This window comes from Dermacentor silvarum, chromosome 1, assembly GCF_013339745.2.
Source record: "Dermacentor silvarum isolate Dsil-2018 chromosome 1, BIME_Dsil_1.4, whole genome shotgun sequence".
NCBI classification, from domain to species: Eukaryota; Metazoa; Arthropoda; class Arachnida; order Ixodida; family Ixodidae; genus Dermacentor; species Dermacentor silvarum.
The window spans coordinates 395,375,983-395,396,809 of NC_051154.1; the positions used below are offsets into that span (position 1 = coordinate 395,375,983).

Here is a 20,827-nt window from a genome sequence, read left to right on the forward strand (position 1 = left end):
GTGGTTATGTGTTCGAATGCGGCCGTGGGCAATTATATATATGCCCCTGGTACCACTGGTAGTCAAGTGATGTCGCTGCATCATGGCGACCAGTGGTCCCAGAGTCCCATGCTCAGTAGCACATATCGGCCCATATTTTAGACTTCACAATCCCCGGGATTGGCCCGGACATTGGGCTAGAAACAAGCATATCCGATAAGGAAAAGTAGTGGTAACTCGCTGAAAAAGACGGCGTCTTTTAAAAAATAAGACCCCGCCGGCGAAAGCCTCCTTCAGCTGTCACACGTTATTGTCATTAGCGCTGAAGCTAAGGCACAAATTTCAAGAAGTGATGTGTGTAGTTCATTTTATTCCAGTACGGAGTCATCTCTTTTTCTATGTTGGAAAGATGTCCCCACTTCTTATTTGATGCTAAGTATTCTCAGGCCTTTTTTTAACGTCCTTTAGACCAAGTGAAATTGGACAGGAATGCTAACGCAGTGGTACTATCAAAACAGATATTTTTAGGACAGGTAACTAGCTGAGCTTGTCGAATGGTGCTCGTGTGGAATTGCAATAATGTCAGGTAGAGAAAATGCAGCAACGCAAAAAATAAGAAACAATTTAAGCCGATGATGCAAAACGTGATTTATGCAACATGCCACAACCACACTGCAGGAAAGATGCATGCAGAAAGCAGGAAAGGAAGTGCATCACCTTCTCGCCCCAGTGCAGACAATTTTCCCGGATCGGAAGAGCAGCGCCGTGGTACGGGGCTCCCGGATGCGCATAATAACGGCGGCGAACCTGCGTGGGTTGTACTCGGCGTTCCGAGCACGTAAGGCGATCTGGCGGAGGTCGAGCGGACAGGACAGGTTCACCGTGGCCACGATGTTCCTGAAATTTAAGGAGAGGCAGTTTAGGAAACGAAAAGCAAGGTACGACGTTGACGTGTACTTCAAAAAATGAGTTTCTTATGGGCTTCAGCGCGCCAGGCACACAATGTGTGTGCAAAAAGCCGTGGTGTCGAGAGGCACTCCACCGCAGTTCGTTTATTTTTCAGGAAGAAAATTCATCCACATCTTTTCAATGTACGTTGGCATCTCTGCCTCTTTACATCACTGCTTTCTGACGATGAGTTGGTGTCGATACCTTCGTTATGACAGTCAATGCACATATAGGTATTCTAAAGAGATTTCTGAACCAAGCATGCTCCAACAGGACATTTTGGAAAAGATGAAAGTATGTCTCGACATTTCAATGGCTTTGATATCAAGGATCCATTGCAAAATAATATGTGCTCTCCCGAGAAAATTGAAGGCAATAACTAGCAGCCACCTTTCGAATTACGCATGCAATGAAGCTTCAATTGATCGTCGGACCAGTTCGAATTAATTTGCACTGGTCTTTGCAGGCGCGAGAATTGCTCAAAGGATTAACGTGGGCTGTGAATTGTGGAAGTTTTCTCCTCCTTATTAGCGCTAGCAAAGGTCCTCATGCGACACAACACTATAGAGCGGACATTGCAACGCACGTCACCATATATATATATATATATATATATATATATATATATATATATATATACCTAGCTAGGGAATTCACCGGCAAAGTAGACATTCAGGCGTACATAGTCATATATTGGCACGCGGGGTTGGCCTGCCTGTCCCGTCATGGGTGAAGCCATCGGCTCATCCCTGGTCGCCCCGGGCGTGAGCTCTTCAGGACCTCAATAAAGTTATTGTCATGTCATGTCATGGCATCACTGCATGCTCGTTTTCGGCCAAGCGATGCCCTTCGATGAGCGTGCGATGAGCGAGCACACGATGAACGCGCGTGTGCTCACCTTTGAACAAACGTATGGGTGTGGGTGCGCGGACACAATGCCGCTGGAGCTCTAATACCGCAGTTTCGCAAAATATGCGCTCATCGCCGCGTCGGATATACCTACGGCGCCTGGTTGACTTTGGTGCTCTGGTTACCCTGCACAGCAGCAAATGCCTTCTCGTGGTTGCTATCGTTCTAATTACTTCGTCCTTCGAGCGAAACTAATTACCAAAAGAGTGAGCATATTTGTGGGCTTGTATTTGTGAATGTGGAAGAAAACTGCAACGGATCCTTCGAATGCACATTGGCAGCTGAGGTGGCGGCAAAGCAACATTCCGCTGATCGTTTTCCGTTACCTACGCAGGTTCCTGCGGATCCGGCGCAGTCTACCGCTAACCAGTGGAAGCGCTTTATCTACTGACTATAATTAAGGCGTGTGTGCCTTGCACGAAGATAGAAGAGGACTGGCTTTGTCATCAAAGCGCCACGTGCCGCCTGTGACGAACGCCACCTGTCCATCTCTCCAGGAACCATCAGCAACTGGAAGCTATATAAGCTGGGATCACCGCGGAATTCTTCACTTGGCAGCTGAGGTGGCGGCAACGCAACATTCCGCTGATCGTTTCCCGTTACCTACGCAGGTTCCTGCGGATCCGGCGCAGTCTACCGCTAACCAGTGGAAGCGCTTTATCTACTGACTATAATTAAGGCGTGTGTGCCTTGCACGAAGATAGAAGAGGACTGGCTTTGTCATCAAAGCGCCACGTGCCGCCTGTGACGAACGCCACCTGTCCATCTCTCCAGGAACCATCAGCAACTGGAAGCTATATAAGCTGGGATCACCGCGGAATTCTTCACTTGGCAGCTGAGGTGGCGGCAACGCAACATTCCGCTGATCGTTTCCCGTTACCTACGCAGGTTCCTGCGGATCCGGCGCAGTCTACCGCTAACCAGTGGAAGCGCTTTATCTACTGACTATAATTAAGGCGTGTGTGCCTTGCACGAAGATAGAAGAGGACTGGCTTTGTCATCAAAGCGCCACGTGCCGCCTGTGACGAACGCCACCTGTCCATCTCTCCAGGAACCATCAGCAACTGGAAGCTATATAAGCTGGGATCACCGCGGAATTCTTCACTTGGCAGCTGAGGTGGCGGCAACGCAACATTACGCTGATCGTTTCCCGTTACCTACGCAGGTTCCTGCGGATCCGGCGCAGTCTACCGCTAACCAGTGGAAGCGCTTTATCTACTGACTATAATTAAGGCGTGTGTGCCTTGCACGAAGATAGAAGAGGACTGGCTTTGTCATCAAAGCGCCACGTGCCGCCTGTGACGAACGCCACCTGTCCATCTCTCCAGGAACCATCAGCAACTGGAAGCTATATAAGCTGGCATCACCGCGGAATTCTTCACTTGGCAGCTGAGGTGGCGGCAACGCAACATTCCGCTGATCGTTTCCCGTTACCTACGCAGGTTCCTGCGGATCCGGCGCAGTCTACCGCTAACCAGTGGAAGCGCTTTATCTACTGACTATAATTAAGGCGTGTGTGCCTTGCACGAAGATAGAAGAGGACTGGCTTTGTCATCAAAGCGCCACGTGCCGCCTGTGACGAACGCCACCTGTCCATCTCTCCAGGAACCATCAGCAACTGGAAGCTATATAAGCTGGGATCACCGCGGAATTCTTCACTTGGCAGCTGAGGTGGCGGCAACGCAACATTCCGCTGATCGTTTCCCGTTACCTACGCAGGTTCCTGCGGATCCGGCGCAGTCTACCGCTAACCAGTGGAAGCGCTTTATCTACTGACTATAATTAAGGCGTGTGTGCCTTGCACGAAGATAGAAGAGGACTGGCTTTGTCATCAAAGCGCCACGTGCCGCCTGTGACGAACGCCACCTGTCCATCTCTCCAGGAACCATCAGCAACTGGAAGCTATATAAGCTGGGATCACCGCGGAATTCTTCACTTGGCAGCTGAGGTGGCGGCAACGCAACATTCCGCTGATCGTTTCCCGTTACCTACGCAGGTTCCTGCGGATCCGGCGCAGTCTACCGCTAACCAGTGGAAGCGCTTTATCTACTGACTATAATTAAGGCGTGTGTGCCTTGCACGAAGATAGAAGAGGACTGGCTTTGTCATCAAAGCGCCACGTGCCGCCTGTGACGAACGCCACCTGTCCATCTCTCCAGGAACCATCAGCAACTGGAAGCTATATAAGCTGGGATCACCGCGGAATTCTTCACTTGGCAGCTGAGGTGGCGGCAACGCAACATTCCGCTGATCGTTTCCCGTTACCTACGCAGGTTCCTGCGGATCCGGCGCAGTCTACCGCTAACCAGTGGAAGCGCTTTATCTACTGACTATAATTAAGGCGTGTGTGCCTTGCACGAAGATAGAAGAGGACTGGCTTTGTCATCAAAGCGCCACGTGCCGCCTGTGACGAACGCCACCTGTCCATCTCTCCAGGAACCATCAGCAACTGGAAGCTATATAAGCTGGGATCACCGCGGAATTCTTCACTTGGCAGCTGAGGTGGCGGCAACGCAACATTCCGCTGATCGTTTCCCGTTACCTACGCAGGTTCCTGCGGATCCGGCGCAGTCTACCGCTAACCAGTGGAAGCGCTTTATCTACTGACTATAATTAAGGCGTGTGTGCCTTGCACGAAGATAGAAGAGGACTGGCTTTGTCATCAAAGCGCCACGTGCCGCCTGTGACGAACGCCACCTGTCCATCTCTCCAGGAACCATCAGCAACTGGAAGCTATATAAGCTGGGATCACCGCGGAATTCTTCACTTGGCAGCTGAGGTGGCGGCAACGCAACATTCCGCTGATCGTTTCCCGTTACCTACGCAGGTTCCTGCGGATCCGGCGCAGTCTACCGCTAACCAGTGGAAGCGCTTTATCTACTGACTATAATTAAGGCGTGTGTGCCTTGCACGAAAATAGAAGAGGACTGGCTTTGTCATCAAAGCGCCACGTGCCGCCTGTGACGAACGCCACCTGTCCATCTCTCCAGGAACCATCAGTCGGAACTGGAAGCTATATAAGCTGGGATCACCGCGGAATTCTTCACTTGGCAGCTGAGGTGGCGGCAACGCAACATTCCGCTGATCGTTTCCCGTTACCTACGCAGGTTCCTGCGGATCCGGCGCAGTCTACCGCTAACCAGTGGAAGCGCTTTATCTACTGACTATAATTAAGGCGTGTGTGCCTTGCACGAAGATAGAAGAGGACTGGCTTTGTCATCAAAGCGCCACGTGCCGCCTGTGACGAACGCCACCTGTCCATCTCTCCAGGAACCATCAGCAACTGGAAGCTATATAAGCTGGGATCACCGCGGAATTCTTCACTTGGCAGCTGAGGTGGCGGCAACGCAACATTCCGCTGATCGTTTCCCGTTACCTACGCAGGTTCCTGCGGATCCGGCGCAGTCTACCGCTAACCAGTGGAAGCGCTTTATCTACTGACTATAATTAAGGCGTGTGTGCCTTGCACGAAGATAGAAGAGGACTGGCTTTGTCATCAAAGCGCCACGTGCCGCCTGTGACGAACGCCACCTGTCCATCTCTCCAGGAACCATCAGCAACTGGAAGCTATATAAGCTGGGATCACCGCGGAATTCTTCACTTGGCAGCTGAGGTGGCGGCAACGCAACATTCCGCTGATCGTTTCCCGTTACCTACGCAGGTTCCTGCGGATCCGGCGCAGTCTACCGCTAACCAGTGGAAGCGCTTTATCTACTGACTATAATTAAGGCGTGTGTGCCTTGCACGAAGATAGAAGAGGACTGGCTTTGTCATCAAAGCGCCACGTGCCGCCTGTGACGAACGCCACCTGTCCATCTCTCCAGGAACCATCAGCAACTGGAAGCTATATAAGCTGGGATCACCGCGGAATTCTTCACTTGGCAGCTGAGGTGGCGGCAACGCAACATTCCGCTGATCGTTTCCCGTTACCTACGCAGGTTCCTGCGGATCCGGCGCAGTCTACCGCTAACCAGTGGAAGCGCTTTATCTACTGACTATAATTAAGGCGTGTGTGCCTTGCACGAAGATAGAAGAGGACTGGCTTTGTCATCAAAGCGCCACGTGCCGCCTGTGACGAACGCCACCTGTCCATCTCTCCAGGAACCATCAGCAACTGGAAGCTATATAAGCTGGGATCACCGCGGAATTCTTCACTTGGCAGCTGAGGTGGCGGCAACGCAACATTCCGCTGATCGTTTCCCGTTACCTACGCAGGTTCCTGCGGATCCGGCGCAGTCTACCGCTAACCAGTGGAAGCGCTTTATCTACTGACTATAATTAAGGCGTGTGTGCCTTGCACGAAGATAGAAGAGGACTGGCTTTGTCATCAAAGCGCCACGTGCCGCCTGTGACGAACGCCACCTGTCCATCTCTCCAGGAACCATCAGCGAACTGGAAGCTATATAAGCTGGGATCACCGCGGAATTCTTCACTTGGCAGCTGAGGTGGCGGCAACGCAACATTCCGCTGATCGTTTCCCGTTACCTACGCAGGTTCCTGCGGATCCGGCGCAGTCTACCGCTAACCAGTGGAAGCGCTTTATCTACTGACTATAATTAAGGCGTGTGTGCCTTGCACGAAGATAGAAGAGGACTGGCTTTGTCATCAAAGCGCCACGTGCCGCCTGTGACGAACGCCACCTGTCCATCTCTCCAGGAACCATCAGCAACTGGAAGCTATATAAGCTGGGATCACCGCGGAATTCTTCACTTGGCAGCTGAGGTGGCGGCAACGCAACATTCCGCTGATCGTTTCCCGTTACCTACGCAGGTTCCTGCGGATCCGGCGCAGTCTACCGCTAACCAGTGGAAGCGCTTTATCTACTGACTATAATTAAGGCGTGTGTGCCTTGCACGAAGATAGAAGAGGACTGGCTTTGTCATCAAAGCGCCACGTGCCGCCTGTGACGAACGCCACCTGTCCATCTCTCCAGGAACCATCAGCAACTGGAAGCTATATAAGCTGGGATCACCGCGGAATTCTTCACTTGGCAGCTGAGGTGGCGGCAACGCAACATTCCGCTGATCGTTTCCCGTTACCTACGCAGGTTCCTGCGGATCCGGCGCAGTCTACCGCTAACCAGTGGAAGCGCTTTATCTACTGACTATAATTAAGGCGTGTGTGCCTTGCACGAAGATAGAAGAGGACTGGCTTTGTCATCAAAGCGCCACGTGCCGCCTGTGACGAACGCCACCTGTCCATCTCTCCAGGAACCATCAGCAACTGGAAGCTATATAAGCTGGGATCACCGCGGAATTCTTCACTTGGCAGCTGAGGTGGCGGCAACGCAACATTCCGCTGATCGTTTCCCGTTACCTACGCAGGTTCCTGCGGATCCGGCGCAGTCTACCGCTAACCAGTGGAAGCGCTTTATCTACTGACTATAATTAAGGCGTGTGTGCCTTGCACGAAGATAGAAGAGGACTGGCTTTGTCATCAAAGCGCCACGTGCCGCCTGTGACGAACGCCACCTGTCCATCTCTCCAGGAACCATCAGCAACTGGAAGCTATATAAGCTGGGATCACCGCGGAATTCTTCACTTGGCAGCTGAGGTGGCGGCAAAGCAACATTCCGCTGATCGTTTTCCGTTACCTACGCAGGTTGGTCGCATTTGCATCACTGCATAGTAATTTATTTCATATTCTCTTGCCGCACCCACTGCTGCCATTTCAAGATGCCAACTTGTGCTGAGCTAACTAGAGATTTGGATGCATTGCGAAAGGAAGTTGGAGAGTTGCGTAACAGCGTCGCCCTATTTAACGAATGTTTTGAAAAAATGAAGACTAAGCAGGGGAAGTTCTAGTGAAAGAAAATAAGGAACTCTCGCGAACGAACGAGCAGCTAACAAAACAGGTTGCTGAATTGCAACAATACTCGCGCATGAACAATGTGGAAATCAAGGGTGTGCCGGAAACAAAGGGCGAGAGCTGTGAAGCAATTCTACAACAGATCGCAGAAAAAATTGGTTGTCCCGTGAGTCCTGCAGAGATTGATGTTGTGCACAGGGTTCCTACTAAAGGTGGCCCGAACATTATTGCGCGTTTCTGTTCTCGACAAAAGAAGGCTGAATTTGCGACAAAGGCTAGGAAGGCGCGTCTGTCAACCAGGTCCATTGGCATAACGAATCAGGATAAGCCCATATTCGTGAATGATCACCTGACTCCGGAGAACAAGCGGCTGTTTGCTCAAGCACTGGCTCTCAAGAAAGAAAAGCAGTGGCAGTTCCTTTGGGTCGACAACTGCCGTATCAAAGCAAGAAAGTATACAGACAGTCGAGTCTACCGCATCTCTGGAGTCGATGATCTGGCCATTTTTACGTAAAAGCACTATCGCATGCCTTGTTGATTGTGAACCAGCATGGCGTCACACACTGTTAACGAGCTGAAGCAACTTCTTAGTTGTTCGTCCACTTTTAGCATTTCCATCAGACATTTTAACGTCCGAAGCTTACCCAAAAATATTGATGATATGGTTAATTTTCTTACTTTACCCATCACCACTTCTCACTCATATTTCTATCAGAAACATGGCTATCTGCAGCTGATGAAAACCTATTTTCCATACCGAGCTATCAAACAGAATTTTCTCATCGTCTGGCTGACTGCCACGGTGGATCGGCTATATTTATTTCTAACACATTATCATATAAACGGCGTGCTGATATCACATTTTCCATGGCTAAATGCGAATAAGTTTGGCTTGAATTTGACGATGACTTTCTTCCGTCTAACAAAAGAACTATCATTGGTTCAATTTACCGTTCCCCATCATCATCTTATGATGACTTTTGTGGTGAACTTGACAGTATACTCGACTCGTTTGTTACGAAAAATTATATTGTAATTACTGTAGGGGACATTAACATTGACATCATAAATACCAATGATAGTTCCTGTGTAAAGTACTCTAAGTGCTTCAGTGGACATGGTTTGGATTCTCTACTGGATTCTCCGACGCGATGTGCTCCTTCCGGTCGGAATACGCTTATTGACCACATACTCAGTAACGTCATGTCTGATCAAAAATCTGGTGTGGTGAATCTTAATCTGACGGACCATTATCCGATTTTTCTCTTATTGAATACTCAAAATAAATGTAGAAATAAAATGGTTAGTAAGTGTTCTTTTAATTCTGTGAAATTTGTGGATATGGTATCCCGCTCTGACTGGGGGCTGTTATCTGAAGAGTCATGTGTTACCAAAGAAATCATTAATTTGACTGAGAAACTAACATATATCATAAACTCATGTACGTCTGTATCCTCCATATCTTGTTGGTATTCTACCCCCAGAAACCCGTGGATCACTAGAGGCCTACTGCGCAGTATAAATAAAAAAGATAATCTTTACAAAAAAAGTAAAACTTCAGCCATTTAACCTCGCCCCAAGGGCCCGTTTTAAATTGTATTCACAAACTCTCACCGTCTTACTGAAACAGGCTAAAAGAACCTACTACCAAAATAAAGTGCTCGAAAATGGGAATGACTGCAGAAAGAATTGGAACGTAATAAAAGAATTTTAAATCTAAATCAACAGGAGGCGCTTGTAACAGAATTTACGGACGGCAAGAGCACTATAACTAATCCTATAGCTGTCGCCAATTCTTTTAATGAATCATTTTTCAAGAGCGCTGCATCTGCTGTCACTTACTTGCCCAGGTTGTCTCGCTCGCCTCACTCTTTTTTCCTAAAACCCACTTCACCAGATGAAGTTCTTCGCACTTAAATAAGTCTGAAGACCACAGGCTGTGGCCTAGATTCGATTTATCCATCTAAAATCAAACTTGTTGCTCGCGAGTTATCTTTTGTTCTTTCTGATATTATTAACACTGCATTTCGTACCGGCGTTTTTCCAACGAGTCTCAAACAAGGAAAAGTAACACCTGTATTTAAAAAGGGCGATCGACATGTTTTTTCTAATTATCGCCCTATTACCATCCTCCAATTTTTCAGCAAAGTAATTGAGAAGCTCATTGTTAATCGCCTAACAAACTACCTAACAAAATTTTGCCTTTTGACACCTAAGCAGTTTGGTTTTCGTGCTAACTTCTCAACCGAATTAGCGTTGATAAAACTAACTGACAGCATAAAGCAGTTTATCGATAATGGGCTATGGGCAGGGGCGGTATCTGTTGATTTAACTAAAGCTTTCGACACTATTAACCATCCCATTTTGTATGCTAAACTTGAATCCCTCGGAATTTGTGGGCCTGCTTTAGCCCTTTTGAAAAGCTACCTTACTAACAGAACCCAGGTTGTTAGTTACGGAAGTGTTTTATCAACTCCAATAACAACTAACCAGGGCGTTCCACAAGGATCAATTCTGGGTCCTCTATTATTCCTTATCTACATCAATGACTTACCATCATCACTTAATTCTTCTGACTGCATCCTCTATGCTGATGATACAACCATATTCATTAGTGATAAAGGCATTAACAGTTTACTAAGAAAGGTAAACGCCGATGTCACGAATCTTGTTTCTTGGTGTAAGGATAACTTGCTAAATGTAAACCCTGTTAAAACAAAGTTCATGTTATTTCACTCGTCCCAAAAAACGCTTACAATAACCCCTGAACTATACATCGACAACTGCGTCATTCCTCCCTCTAATTGTATTACTTTTCTAGGTGTTACATTAGATTCTCAACTTAAATACAACATTCACATTAATTCTCTTATTAAGAAGATTGTTTTTGGCATCCGCGTGCTCATTCGAACACGACATTTTTTTCAACAACATATTCTAAAATCGCTTTACTATGCTTTCATTAACAGTCACCTTACTTACTGTATTTCATCATGGGGCAACACATACCCCACACACCTGACATCCCTCAATCACCTTCAGAACCGGGCAGTCCGAGTAATTGCCCATAGTTCATTCACCGCATCAGCGCCACCTATTTTTCGCACTCTTAAAATTCTACCATTAACCTGCACATTTCAACTCAAACTAGGTCTTTTATTGTTTAGAAGTAGAAACTGTGACATTCCTACTGAGCTACTTCCCCCAACGCTACTTTACAATACAAATAACACACGGTTTTCTGAAAATAATAACCTCTTGCTTCCAAAAGTAAACACTAACTACGGTAAAATGACAGTTTTCTTTTCTGCAATTTCGTTTTGGAATTCTCTGCCGTCAAATATTAAATCAAGCCCTTCGCTACACTGTTTCCGTCGGCTTCTAAAACAGTTTTTACTAACAACATACGTTAACTAATACATATATGTGTATGTGTGTGAGTATGTATATATATATATATATTTCTTTATATGTGTGTGTGTATATGCGCATGCATTATGGTTTATCAACTTTTTATTGTTTTTCTCGGTTTGTGTTCCTGTATCTGGCAATTGGCTGTATATACTGAAATATTATTGGCAATTGGCAGTATATACATTAAGTTTGTTGCTGTGTTGAATTGCGCACGGTTGTTGTTATGAAATAATTATATTCCTATTCAATTATTCCTATGTTTGAAATTACATATGTATTTCTAAGTAGAATTGTTGTTGCTCTTTTCTGCGTAATCTTCAACTACCGGATGATTGATTAATGACTTCTATTTTGTTTATTTGCATTTTTCCATAATCGCAAGCCTTAGGTGATGTGATATTTTTTTATTCATTTACTTTGGTTATATTGATTTATATTTTCCCGCTATTTTTACCTTAGTTGCTAATCGTATGCTCTACATTTTTATGCATGTACTAACAGGAGGTCCCCCTGACAGTTTTTACTTTGGGACCTCCTTCTGTATTACTATTACTTTGTAACTGTATTAATGTATAATAATAAAATGATTGACTGATTGAAAAAAACTGTCGTGTTATGACATCGTTTTGAAAAAGTTTATGTTTCAGTGCGACAGGAATAGGCGCTCACAGGGGACACAGTCACATTCAGTGGAGACCCTCTTATCTTTTCATATTAATCTACTAATTATAGTGACATCCGCTGACCCTAAATGAAAGCCATGTAAATTTGCTGCTATATGTGCAGGTATGTTGTGTTAAACACAGGTATGTGGTGTTGCACATCTGTGTTGCACACATATGTGCAGGTAGGTCGTGTTGCACACAATGTGCAGGTACGTTGCCTTGAGGAAGCTTAAGACGACGAAAGGCTTTAATTGGGAATTTTTCGAACACTGGCTGACTTAACGGCCCACACAGCGCGCCCTCAAAAAGCGCTGAAAGAAGTGGCATAGACAAGGGCTGCACAACACACCGCACGCGAGTGGACTTTTGCAACCCGAGGACGAGTTAAGCTTCAATGTAGTGCCTGAGCCACAACCAGCCTAGTTTATTCAATATGAGAAAACGTATTTTCACACCAAACACGTCGCAGGACATCAACTGGTGGGGCGTAATATTAAAAAAAGATACGTATGGCAGTCTGGAATCTTCTGTCGGGAGCATATTGTCTCCTTCTGACTATGCATCAGAACTGAAAGCCTCCAAAAACATGAGTTAAGAAAATAAGTCCCATGAGTCACCGGTCAAGTCCATCCGCTATTTATACGTTGATCACCGTGCCCTGCAGACTAATTGTTTGTGTTCACGTACAGTCAAGAATGTACAACACTGTCTGCGTCGCACACGCAGTCTAACTAAACAAAGCTCCTTCGCTAGCAATTGGCGACGACATAGAATGTATTTCGGACGCGACAAGCGGTAACTTGATAACAGTATATTCCGGTGAATAACAGTCACCGAAAAAAAAAGATTAAATACCATGCTGGGTACTATAACAAGCACGTTCCAGCATCGAGTGTTGTTGTCAACGCCAAGATCGCATTATTGGCGCAGTGTGAATAATTTAACACAAAACGCGCATTCTTAGCAGGTTTCAAGAGAATATGAGCATGTAGTCGCGCCCCATGAACCCCTCCTCTTGCTTTCCGTTGCGCCATACTTTTCAATCTTCAATATACAGGGTGTTTCAGCGAACCCTTTCAAAATTTGTTTAAGGTTGCCTGTGGCAGATAGCCCAATTCTAGTTCATGAGCTGGTCTACTCGAAGAGGCGCACATTACTTGCACAAAAAAATGAAATGCATAATCGACTAATTAACAAAAAATCACTAATTAAGGTTTTAACTAATTACCTGATGGCCCATATTGCAATTTAGAAATTGTAGCCGTGGAGTTCGCAAGGCGGATCCACATGGAACGAATTGTTGGGATGACACCAGTTTCGAGATAATAATTCCCGAACTTTGCGGATAAATGCATTGGCGTTCCAGTTAGATTCTTAACAAAACGTTGCTTTTTGCATTGAAGCACAAAATTAACTGCAACGCCAATGCATTTCTCCGTAAAGTTCTGGAAATAATATCTCGAAACTGATGTCATCTCGAGAATTCGTTCCAAGTGGATCCGCCTTGCGAACTCCACGGCTACAATTTATAAATTGCAATATGGGCCATTAGGCAATTAATTAAAAACCTAATTAGTGAATTTCTGTTAATTATTCGATTATGCATTTCAATTTGTTGTGCAATTATTGTCCGCCTCATCGAGTAGACCAGCTCATTAACTAGAATTGGGCTATCTCCCACAGGCAAATTTTAAGAATTTTTGAAAGTGTTCGCTGAAACACCCTGTATATGCTCGTATGCTCGTAGAAGCCGCATATATTTATCATCATTATTTACATCTAGAATCGCGGGCGCTAACAACGTTCTTCAAGACTTTCTACTTAGTGTATACGAATAGCATGCTGTTCTTCATCGGCATATTTTAAGGACATCGTAATACAGTCACCAAGATTCGGTGTGTCACTTTCTTCACATGCTCGTAGCCGACCCACAATACCACTACTTTGATGCAGTCATAGCTTTTTCTCGTCAATTCTAAAAGCGAACGCCGCAACGGCCATCTGATACTTAAACGCTAGAAATAAACTGGCGTCTTAAAAATGTACAGCATACAATAATGTTGTTCATTTCGAACCCAATCACTCTCTCGTGTTCTCTGACGCCGAGAAGAAAGCATACCACCTGATATTCAAAACGTGTTGACAACCTTTTCGCAGAGTTCCATAGGTGATTGAAGTCATTCCGGGATGTGAAATAGCCACTACGACTTTTCCGTGGTACCACAAGCCTGCAACTACACTGGAAAGCAAGTGCACCTTGACCTGCTATCTTCGCCGTACCTAAAATCCATAAACCAGGAACACCGGCGCCTTCGGTTTTATAGGGACCTTGGCTAATCAGCAAAAAGTTGCATGATTGCGCTCACGGTCGCTCCACCTACGTTGCGTCACTCGAGTGCAGCCTTTCTTGTGAACAAAAAGTATTTTGTAAATACGTGAAGCTTGGGTCCAATGCAAAAAGTAATACATCTGTTGAGCGTAATGGCCACCTAACTGCAAGAAGTTTCTGTCGCTTAGCGAAAGAATTTGGGTTGATTTTAGTATTCCTCTTCATGTCGCTGTCCTTCAAGACATCTAGCCGCCACTTGGTCTGATGTGCACATCGTTCGCAGACGGAGACATCGTCAATGACAGCTTCTAGAAATCAAGGCGAACGCTGGCCTGTGGAGCACGCGGAGTTTCTTTTGGCTAAATGCTTTAATCTGCACTCTTCTACCTCTAATAACACAATTATTTGTCTGATACCTCAGACAGCACAAGAATTTACTTGAGCTTGGAAAGTAGCTATAGTCCCTATCCACCAGTCAGGCAGAAATGCGGGCGTACAGTTGACTACCGACGTATACCGCTACTCTTGTTTGGATCTAATGTTGTCAAGTCGGTGTTGCACACAATTATACTAAGTTGTGAAACAAAACAAATAAATTCTGATGTTTTACATGCCAAAACTACAATCTGATTATGAGGCACGCCAGACTGCAGGAAACCAGATACATTTTTAGTACCTAGGTTTCTATAACATGCACCTAAATCTAAGTACACGAGCGCTCTTGCATTTCACTCTCATCAAGAACTGTAAACAAAACGGTTCTCCCAGATCAGTAAGATATTGTCAAGGACCACTCAAAAAACTACAATTCTTGTGAAATTTACTTCATGCCAGGGTCGTATAAAGCTTTCCGCTTGGTCAGGACACTTCTTCGAAAGTTCAATATAGGGATAGCACGTGCAAGCAGAGGCACTGGCGGAAGTAGCAGGGCTAAGCTAAGAATGATGGGGAAGTGGAATGCAGCAATAATTAAACAGACCACTTCAGGTCTACAATAGAGATGAGGTATTTGGAAACGGGTATTGTTGCCAGCGCTAACGTTCGCTAATGCCATTCTGAGCCTAAAATCAGACATTTGTCGGGGTTGAAAGTTAACCAAAGATCGATATTCCGTTTGGCTTTATGCGCCCACGGTAAAACCAAAAAAATGGCAGTGCAGGGAACCATTGGTTGGGCCTCTCGAAGTCACAGATGAGCAAAGCAAAATAATTTTTGAGGCGAAGCTCAGAAACACAGATGAAAATTAAGAAGTGGCTAAAGTGCACAATTATCTGTACTTGAAAATGGTGGACAGGAAATAGAGAAAGGGTTCAAGAAAGTGAGTAACCAAGTACGGGAATATTGAAAGTGTAAACAGACAACCAGGAGTCTTCAAAAGCAAAATAACAGAAACAGAGACAGCAAATTTGATGTTAAGGGTGAAAGAAATATGAAAATTTCACTGATCATGACCTTTCAATAAAGTTGTATGAGTGACTAACCACATTGCTGTCCCCCTTTCGCGTATTATCAATTTAGTTTTTAAGACTAGGTCATTTCTATCACAACTAAAATAGCTAAATTTATCCCTGTGTTTAAGAAGGGCGACAGAACATACATCTCAAATTATCGTCATATTGCTATTATCACATTTTTTAGTAAAATAATTTAGAAGTGTACCGAGAAACGCTTAACTAAAGACTTTTCTAAATTTGTCATTTTAACTCCCCATCAATTCGGCTTTCAACCATTTTTTTCTCCTGATCTTCCTTTGCTCAGTTTTACTGATAACATTAAAAAAGCTATTGATGCTGGTAAATTTGCTGGAGCCTTATTTATTGATCTAACAAAAACTTTTGATTCTGTTAATCACAACATATTGAGAGCTAAACATCAAGCTATCGAAATTGTTGGACCTTTTTAACACTAATTATTAGCTATCTATCTCATCGGCAACAGGCTGTCTACATTCGTTGAACATTAACAAATTATATGACTACTCATAAAGGCGTTCCTCCAGGATCAACACTTGGTACACTTATTTTTAATTTATATAAACGACCTTCCTCAGATTCTTAACTCTGAATCTTTTCTTTATGCAGATGATACCTCTATACTTGCTTCTGACGAATCCATCCACTCTTTGACTCTAAACTAAACACAGACCTAAACAACATTTTAACCTGGTGCCGAGGTAACTCTCTCGGTAATAATCCTTCAAAGACTAAGTTCATGATTTTCCAATCAAATCGCAACGCTCCTTTACATTACCCTACAATCAAACTTAATGACATGCTCGTTGCTTCCGTTAACGACTGCTCAATCCTGGGAGTTATTCTTGATGTCATTTTAAAATACGCTAACCGCGTTGGGCACTTACGAAGAAAACTAGCTTATCGCATCACAATCATAATCAGATCACGTCATCATTTTAATACTCCGGACATGATTACACTATACTTTGCCTTTATTCACAGTCACGTTAACTATTGTATCACAACATGGGGCAATACTTACCTAACTCATTTATCCCCTACAGCACATAAAAAACCAAGCCACTAGAATAATAACGCTTAGTTCATATCGCAGCAGTGCCTCTTCATTGCTTCATAGTTTTGATATACTCTCGATTGCTAGTCTATTTAAGTACCATCTTGCCACTATCCTGTTCAAGTCGTTGAATCATCTTATACCATTAAGTGTATTTCGTACTGTTGATCTTCCTAGCACTAATCCGACTAGATTTGCTTCAGATGGAAATATTTCACTACCTGTAATAGGGACTAATTACGGTTGACATGCCGCATATTTTTCTGCTTTATCTATTTGGAACACTCTACCAATTATCTCAAACACGGTTCACCACCTGGAACTTTTAAAAAAGAATTGTTTTCTTACTTACTGAATTATTAGGTTTATGTTCATCTCTTCAGATTAATGTTGATTGTTTAGTTTTCGTTGCGTATATATATATATATATATATATATATATTTATCTGCGTTTATTTTCACGTTCTAATTCAGCTACGTTTTCTACTGCTATAATTATGTTTTACTTTACCCACTACACTTGTTTGTAACATTGGACAGGAAGCCCCCCTGCAGCCTAGTGCTCTCGGACCTACTTCTGGATGTTTATCTTTACGTTGTTTTTTTTTCCCGTGAACTTAATACACTTGGTTCTTGATTTACAATTGTGGCGAGAAAGGAATCGGAAATCAAAGTCTGTACGATAATACAAAGAGTGCTTAGGTATTTGAGGTTTGAGCTGGGTGCCTAAGGACAAAAGCATACTGTTGCGCATATTCGCAACGTGATGAGGCATGTGTTTGCTGCAGCGAACACCTGGAGTCAACTCAGCACAGCTTAATAGAATGCGAAGGTATTCACCAAGCGAGAGCCATGGGTAACGTTGGGAACATTTAGAGTATTAGTGAAAAAAACAGGAAATCTAATGATAGGACCGGATCCGTTGCAGGCATAGGTGACTGTAGCATGTAGACAGATATTTTAGGTATGAGAGGAAATATTATGAAGAGATAGGCAAAATGATATTGATAAGCATGTATATATTACCTGATTAGCTCAAGCAGGCTAGGTGAATATTTGTCACCGCCCCGTTTCAGAAGACATGGCAATAAATCGACGTCACCATTTTCATCATCATCGTAGTTGTCAATATGTTGCACTGAGATGGAAGACTGAACATGCAACGGGACTTTTGGCCCTCGAAGTCGCATTGCTCGCTCAACGGTCTCCGGTCATCCATGTCGTATGATTGGGGTTTGCCGCGCCCTTCCTTTGTGTGTTTATTATAGCGTATAACCGACCTCCCATAGACACGAAAGTCAAGTACACCGCACAAATCGGAGCGTTACGTAAAGTGCGCGTGCTCGTTCTGAGTTGTATATCCGTGGCTTACATATGGAACTTCTTGCTTTCAGTCGGAAGATCTAATTTTGCACATTCATGCATTGATTGTGTTTAACATCCTAAAATATGGATACGAGAGACCTCCAATGGGAAAGCTTCGGAACCCATGACATGTGCTTATCAGGAGAACCGCGTAGACATTAACCCACCACGGCGGATAAAGAGCACGGACGGAATTCACAAAGATTTTCACTCGTAAGCACTATCTGTTATTCGCCAGCTGCCTTCGCTAATGATAACTTTTCTGTAACTTTTCTGTATTTAGGAAGGATAGGTGTACCTCACGTGGCGGTGGCGTCATTATAGCTGTACAAAAACACCTACAAGCTAGACTACTTGACAATCCGTCTCGCATAGAAATTATTTGGATTTAATTACAGCTGTCCGATTTTGTAACCTGTATCGTCGGCGTATGTTATCGTCCGCCAGATTCGCCTCATGATTTCATCGAAAACCTGAACGAATCACTCAATTTCATTCACGATAAGTATCCAGCATCAGTAACAATTCTTGCTGGTGACTTTAACTACCCAGGCATAAATTGGCGGAAGTGCACTGCCGAAGGCGATACTAGGAAAAACGAATGTAAGGAATTCATCGATCTGCTTTCCCAGTTTGGTTTATCCCAAATGGTTTCTGCGCCGACACGTGCAAAGTCGTTTTTAGACCTCGTGTTGACAACCCATCCTGAAAATATGACTGTGCACATTTTAGACTGTCTTAGTGATCACAATGCTCTGCATTGTGAATACGTGTTAAATAGTAACAAACCAGAAGCACCAAGGAAAACTATCTACGACTACGCACGTGCTAACGTTGATCGACTGAACAGTGAATTGTCATTATTCTGCGAGCAGTTTTTGGATTCTGTATGAAGCCGTTGTACGAATGATAACTGGACTCTACTTAACGCCAAACAGACTGAGCTAAAAGAAAGAAACATTCCAAAAATCACAGTCACGACGCCATCCCAAGACATGTGGTTTACAAGACACGTAAAGCGATGCATCAGGAAGAAGCGCCTTTACGCTAAGGCAAAACGATCCGCCTCCGAGGACGATTGGAAACGTTACGGCGAACAGTCAAAACTTTGTGAAGCAGAAATTTAAACAGCTAAAGATAAATTTTTTAACCACGATATTTCAACGTTACTGAGAACCAACTCTCAAAAATTCTGGAAAGTAATCAATCCTAAGTCCTCTACAGCTAGTCTTATATCTATAGTAAATAATGGTGAGATTCTTTTGCCCCCCCAGGTCGCCACAGAATTTAATCTATTTTTAGCTCAGTGTTTACCGATGAACTCCCAATCCCGCCAAGTGCGCAGGCTGGTTCTATAAATGCCACCATGGACGACATTCTGGTTACTCACGAAGGAATAGAAAAAGCTATTGACCGTTTGCCAAATAATTCAAGTCCTGGTCCTGACGGTATTTGCCCCAAACTAATCAAACTAACTAAATCAACTATAGCCCGCATTTTCACTGCATTATTTCAGCAGTCTATTGACACAGGTTGCGTGCCTGATGCATGGAAAATTGCTCGCGTTATACCTATATTTAAATCTGGAGACCGTTCTGCCCTCACAAATTACAGACCTATCTCATTAACAAGCATCCCATGTAAAATACTTGAACACATAATTTCATCTGCAATAATGAAGTACTTAGACCAGCACAACTTTTTTCAAAACGAGCACGGGTTCTTGCGTGGACGTTCGTGCGAATCAGTTATTTGAACTGACGGCTGACCTTCACGACGCTTCACACAACCTAATTAAAATAGACGCTGTATTCATTGACTTCGCAAAAGCGTTTGATAAGGTGGCTCATAATCGTCTTATACTGAAACTGGATAACCTTAATATAAACAGGAATGTGATGAACTGGATCGTCAGTTTTCTAGCTAACCGACAGCAGTTTGTTTCTCCAAATGAACATTGCTCCACACTAATACATGTGAAATCTGGCGTGCCTGAGGGATCGGTGCTTGGACCAGCACTGTTCCTTATCTACATTAATGATTTAAGCAATAACCTTACTTCCACTGTTCGGTTATTTGCTGACGACTGTGTTATTTATAGAAAGATTAATAACTCTGATGACACTAATTTGCTGCAGTCGGACCTTGGTGAAATCGCTAAGTGGTGTGAAAAATGGCAGATGGGTATAAACATCTCCAAAACAAAAGCAATGACATTTACCAAAACCAGTGTACCGCATACTTGCTCTTACACTATTAATAACGCGGCCATTGAAAAAGTGTCCACAGTGAAATATTTAGGCGTTCACATTTCTTCAGACCTGACGTGGCACCAGCACATCGATCACATAAGTAGCAAAGCGTCCAAAACCCTCGGCTTTGTCAGGTGCCACCTGTATTCCGCAAACCAGGCGACCAAGCTTTTAGCATACATTACTTTAGTTAGACCGCAATTGGAATATGCCGCTATCATTTGGAATCCAGATCAAGAATACCTCAGCAACAAACTCGAATCGCTACAGAATAAGGCTGCTAGATTTGTCATGAAAAAATATTCTCGTTACTACAGCGTAACTGATATGAAATTATCTCTAAATTTATGCATGCTCAAAAAAGAAGACTAGTTGCACTGCTATCTCACTTTCACCGACTATATCATAATCCCTCGGCATTCACAGAAGCTCATATTAAACCGGCCCTTCGCGTCTTTCCCCGATTAGATCACCCTTTTAAAGTGCAGCCAAAGTTCGCTCGTACTAAACTTATGCATCAGTCACCACTTTTCCTGGCCATCTATCATTGGAACAGACTGCCAGCTGAAATCGCTTCCGAGACCAATCACGATGCTTTTGTTAGTAAACTGAAGTGCTGGATGCATACT

General features: G+C 44.2%; 1 protein-coding gene across 1 annotated transcript in view; it reads right to left on the reverse strand.

Moving 5' to 3' along the window:
- Window positions 1-20,827, reverse strand: part of LOC119437534 (TATA-box-binding protein-like) — a 195,870-nt gene that overhangs the window by 92,816 nt on the left and 82,227 nt on the right. The window contains exon 3 of the mRNA XM_037704539.2: window positions 697-876. Within this exon, the coding sequence (XP_037560467.1) occupies window positions 697-876 (180 nt within the window). The remainder of the gene's footprint in view (window positions 1-696; window positions 877-20,827) is intronic.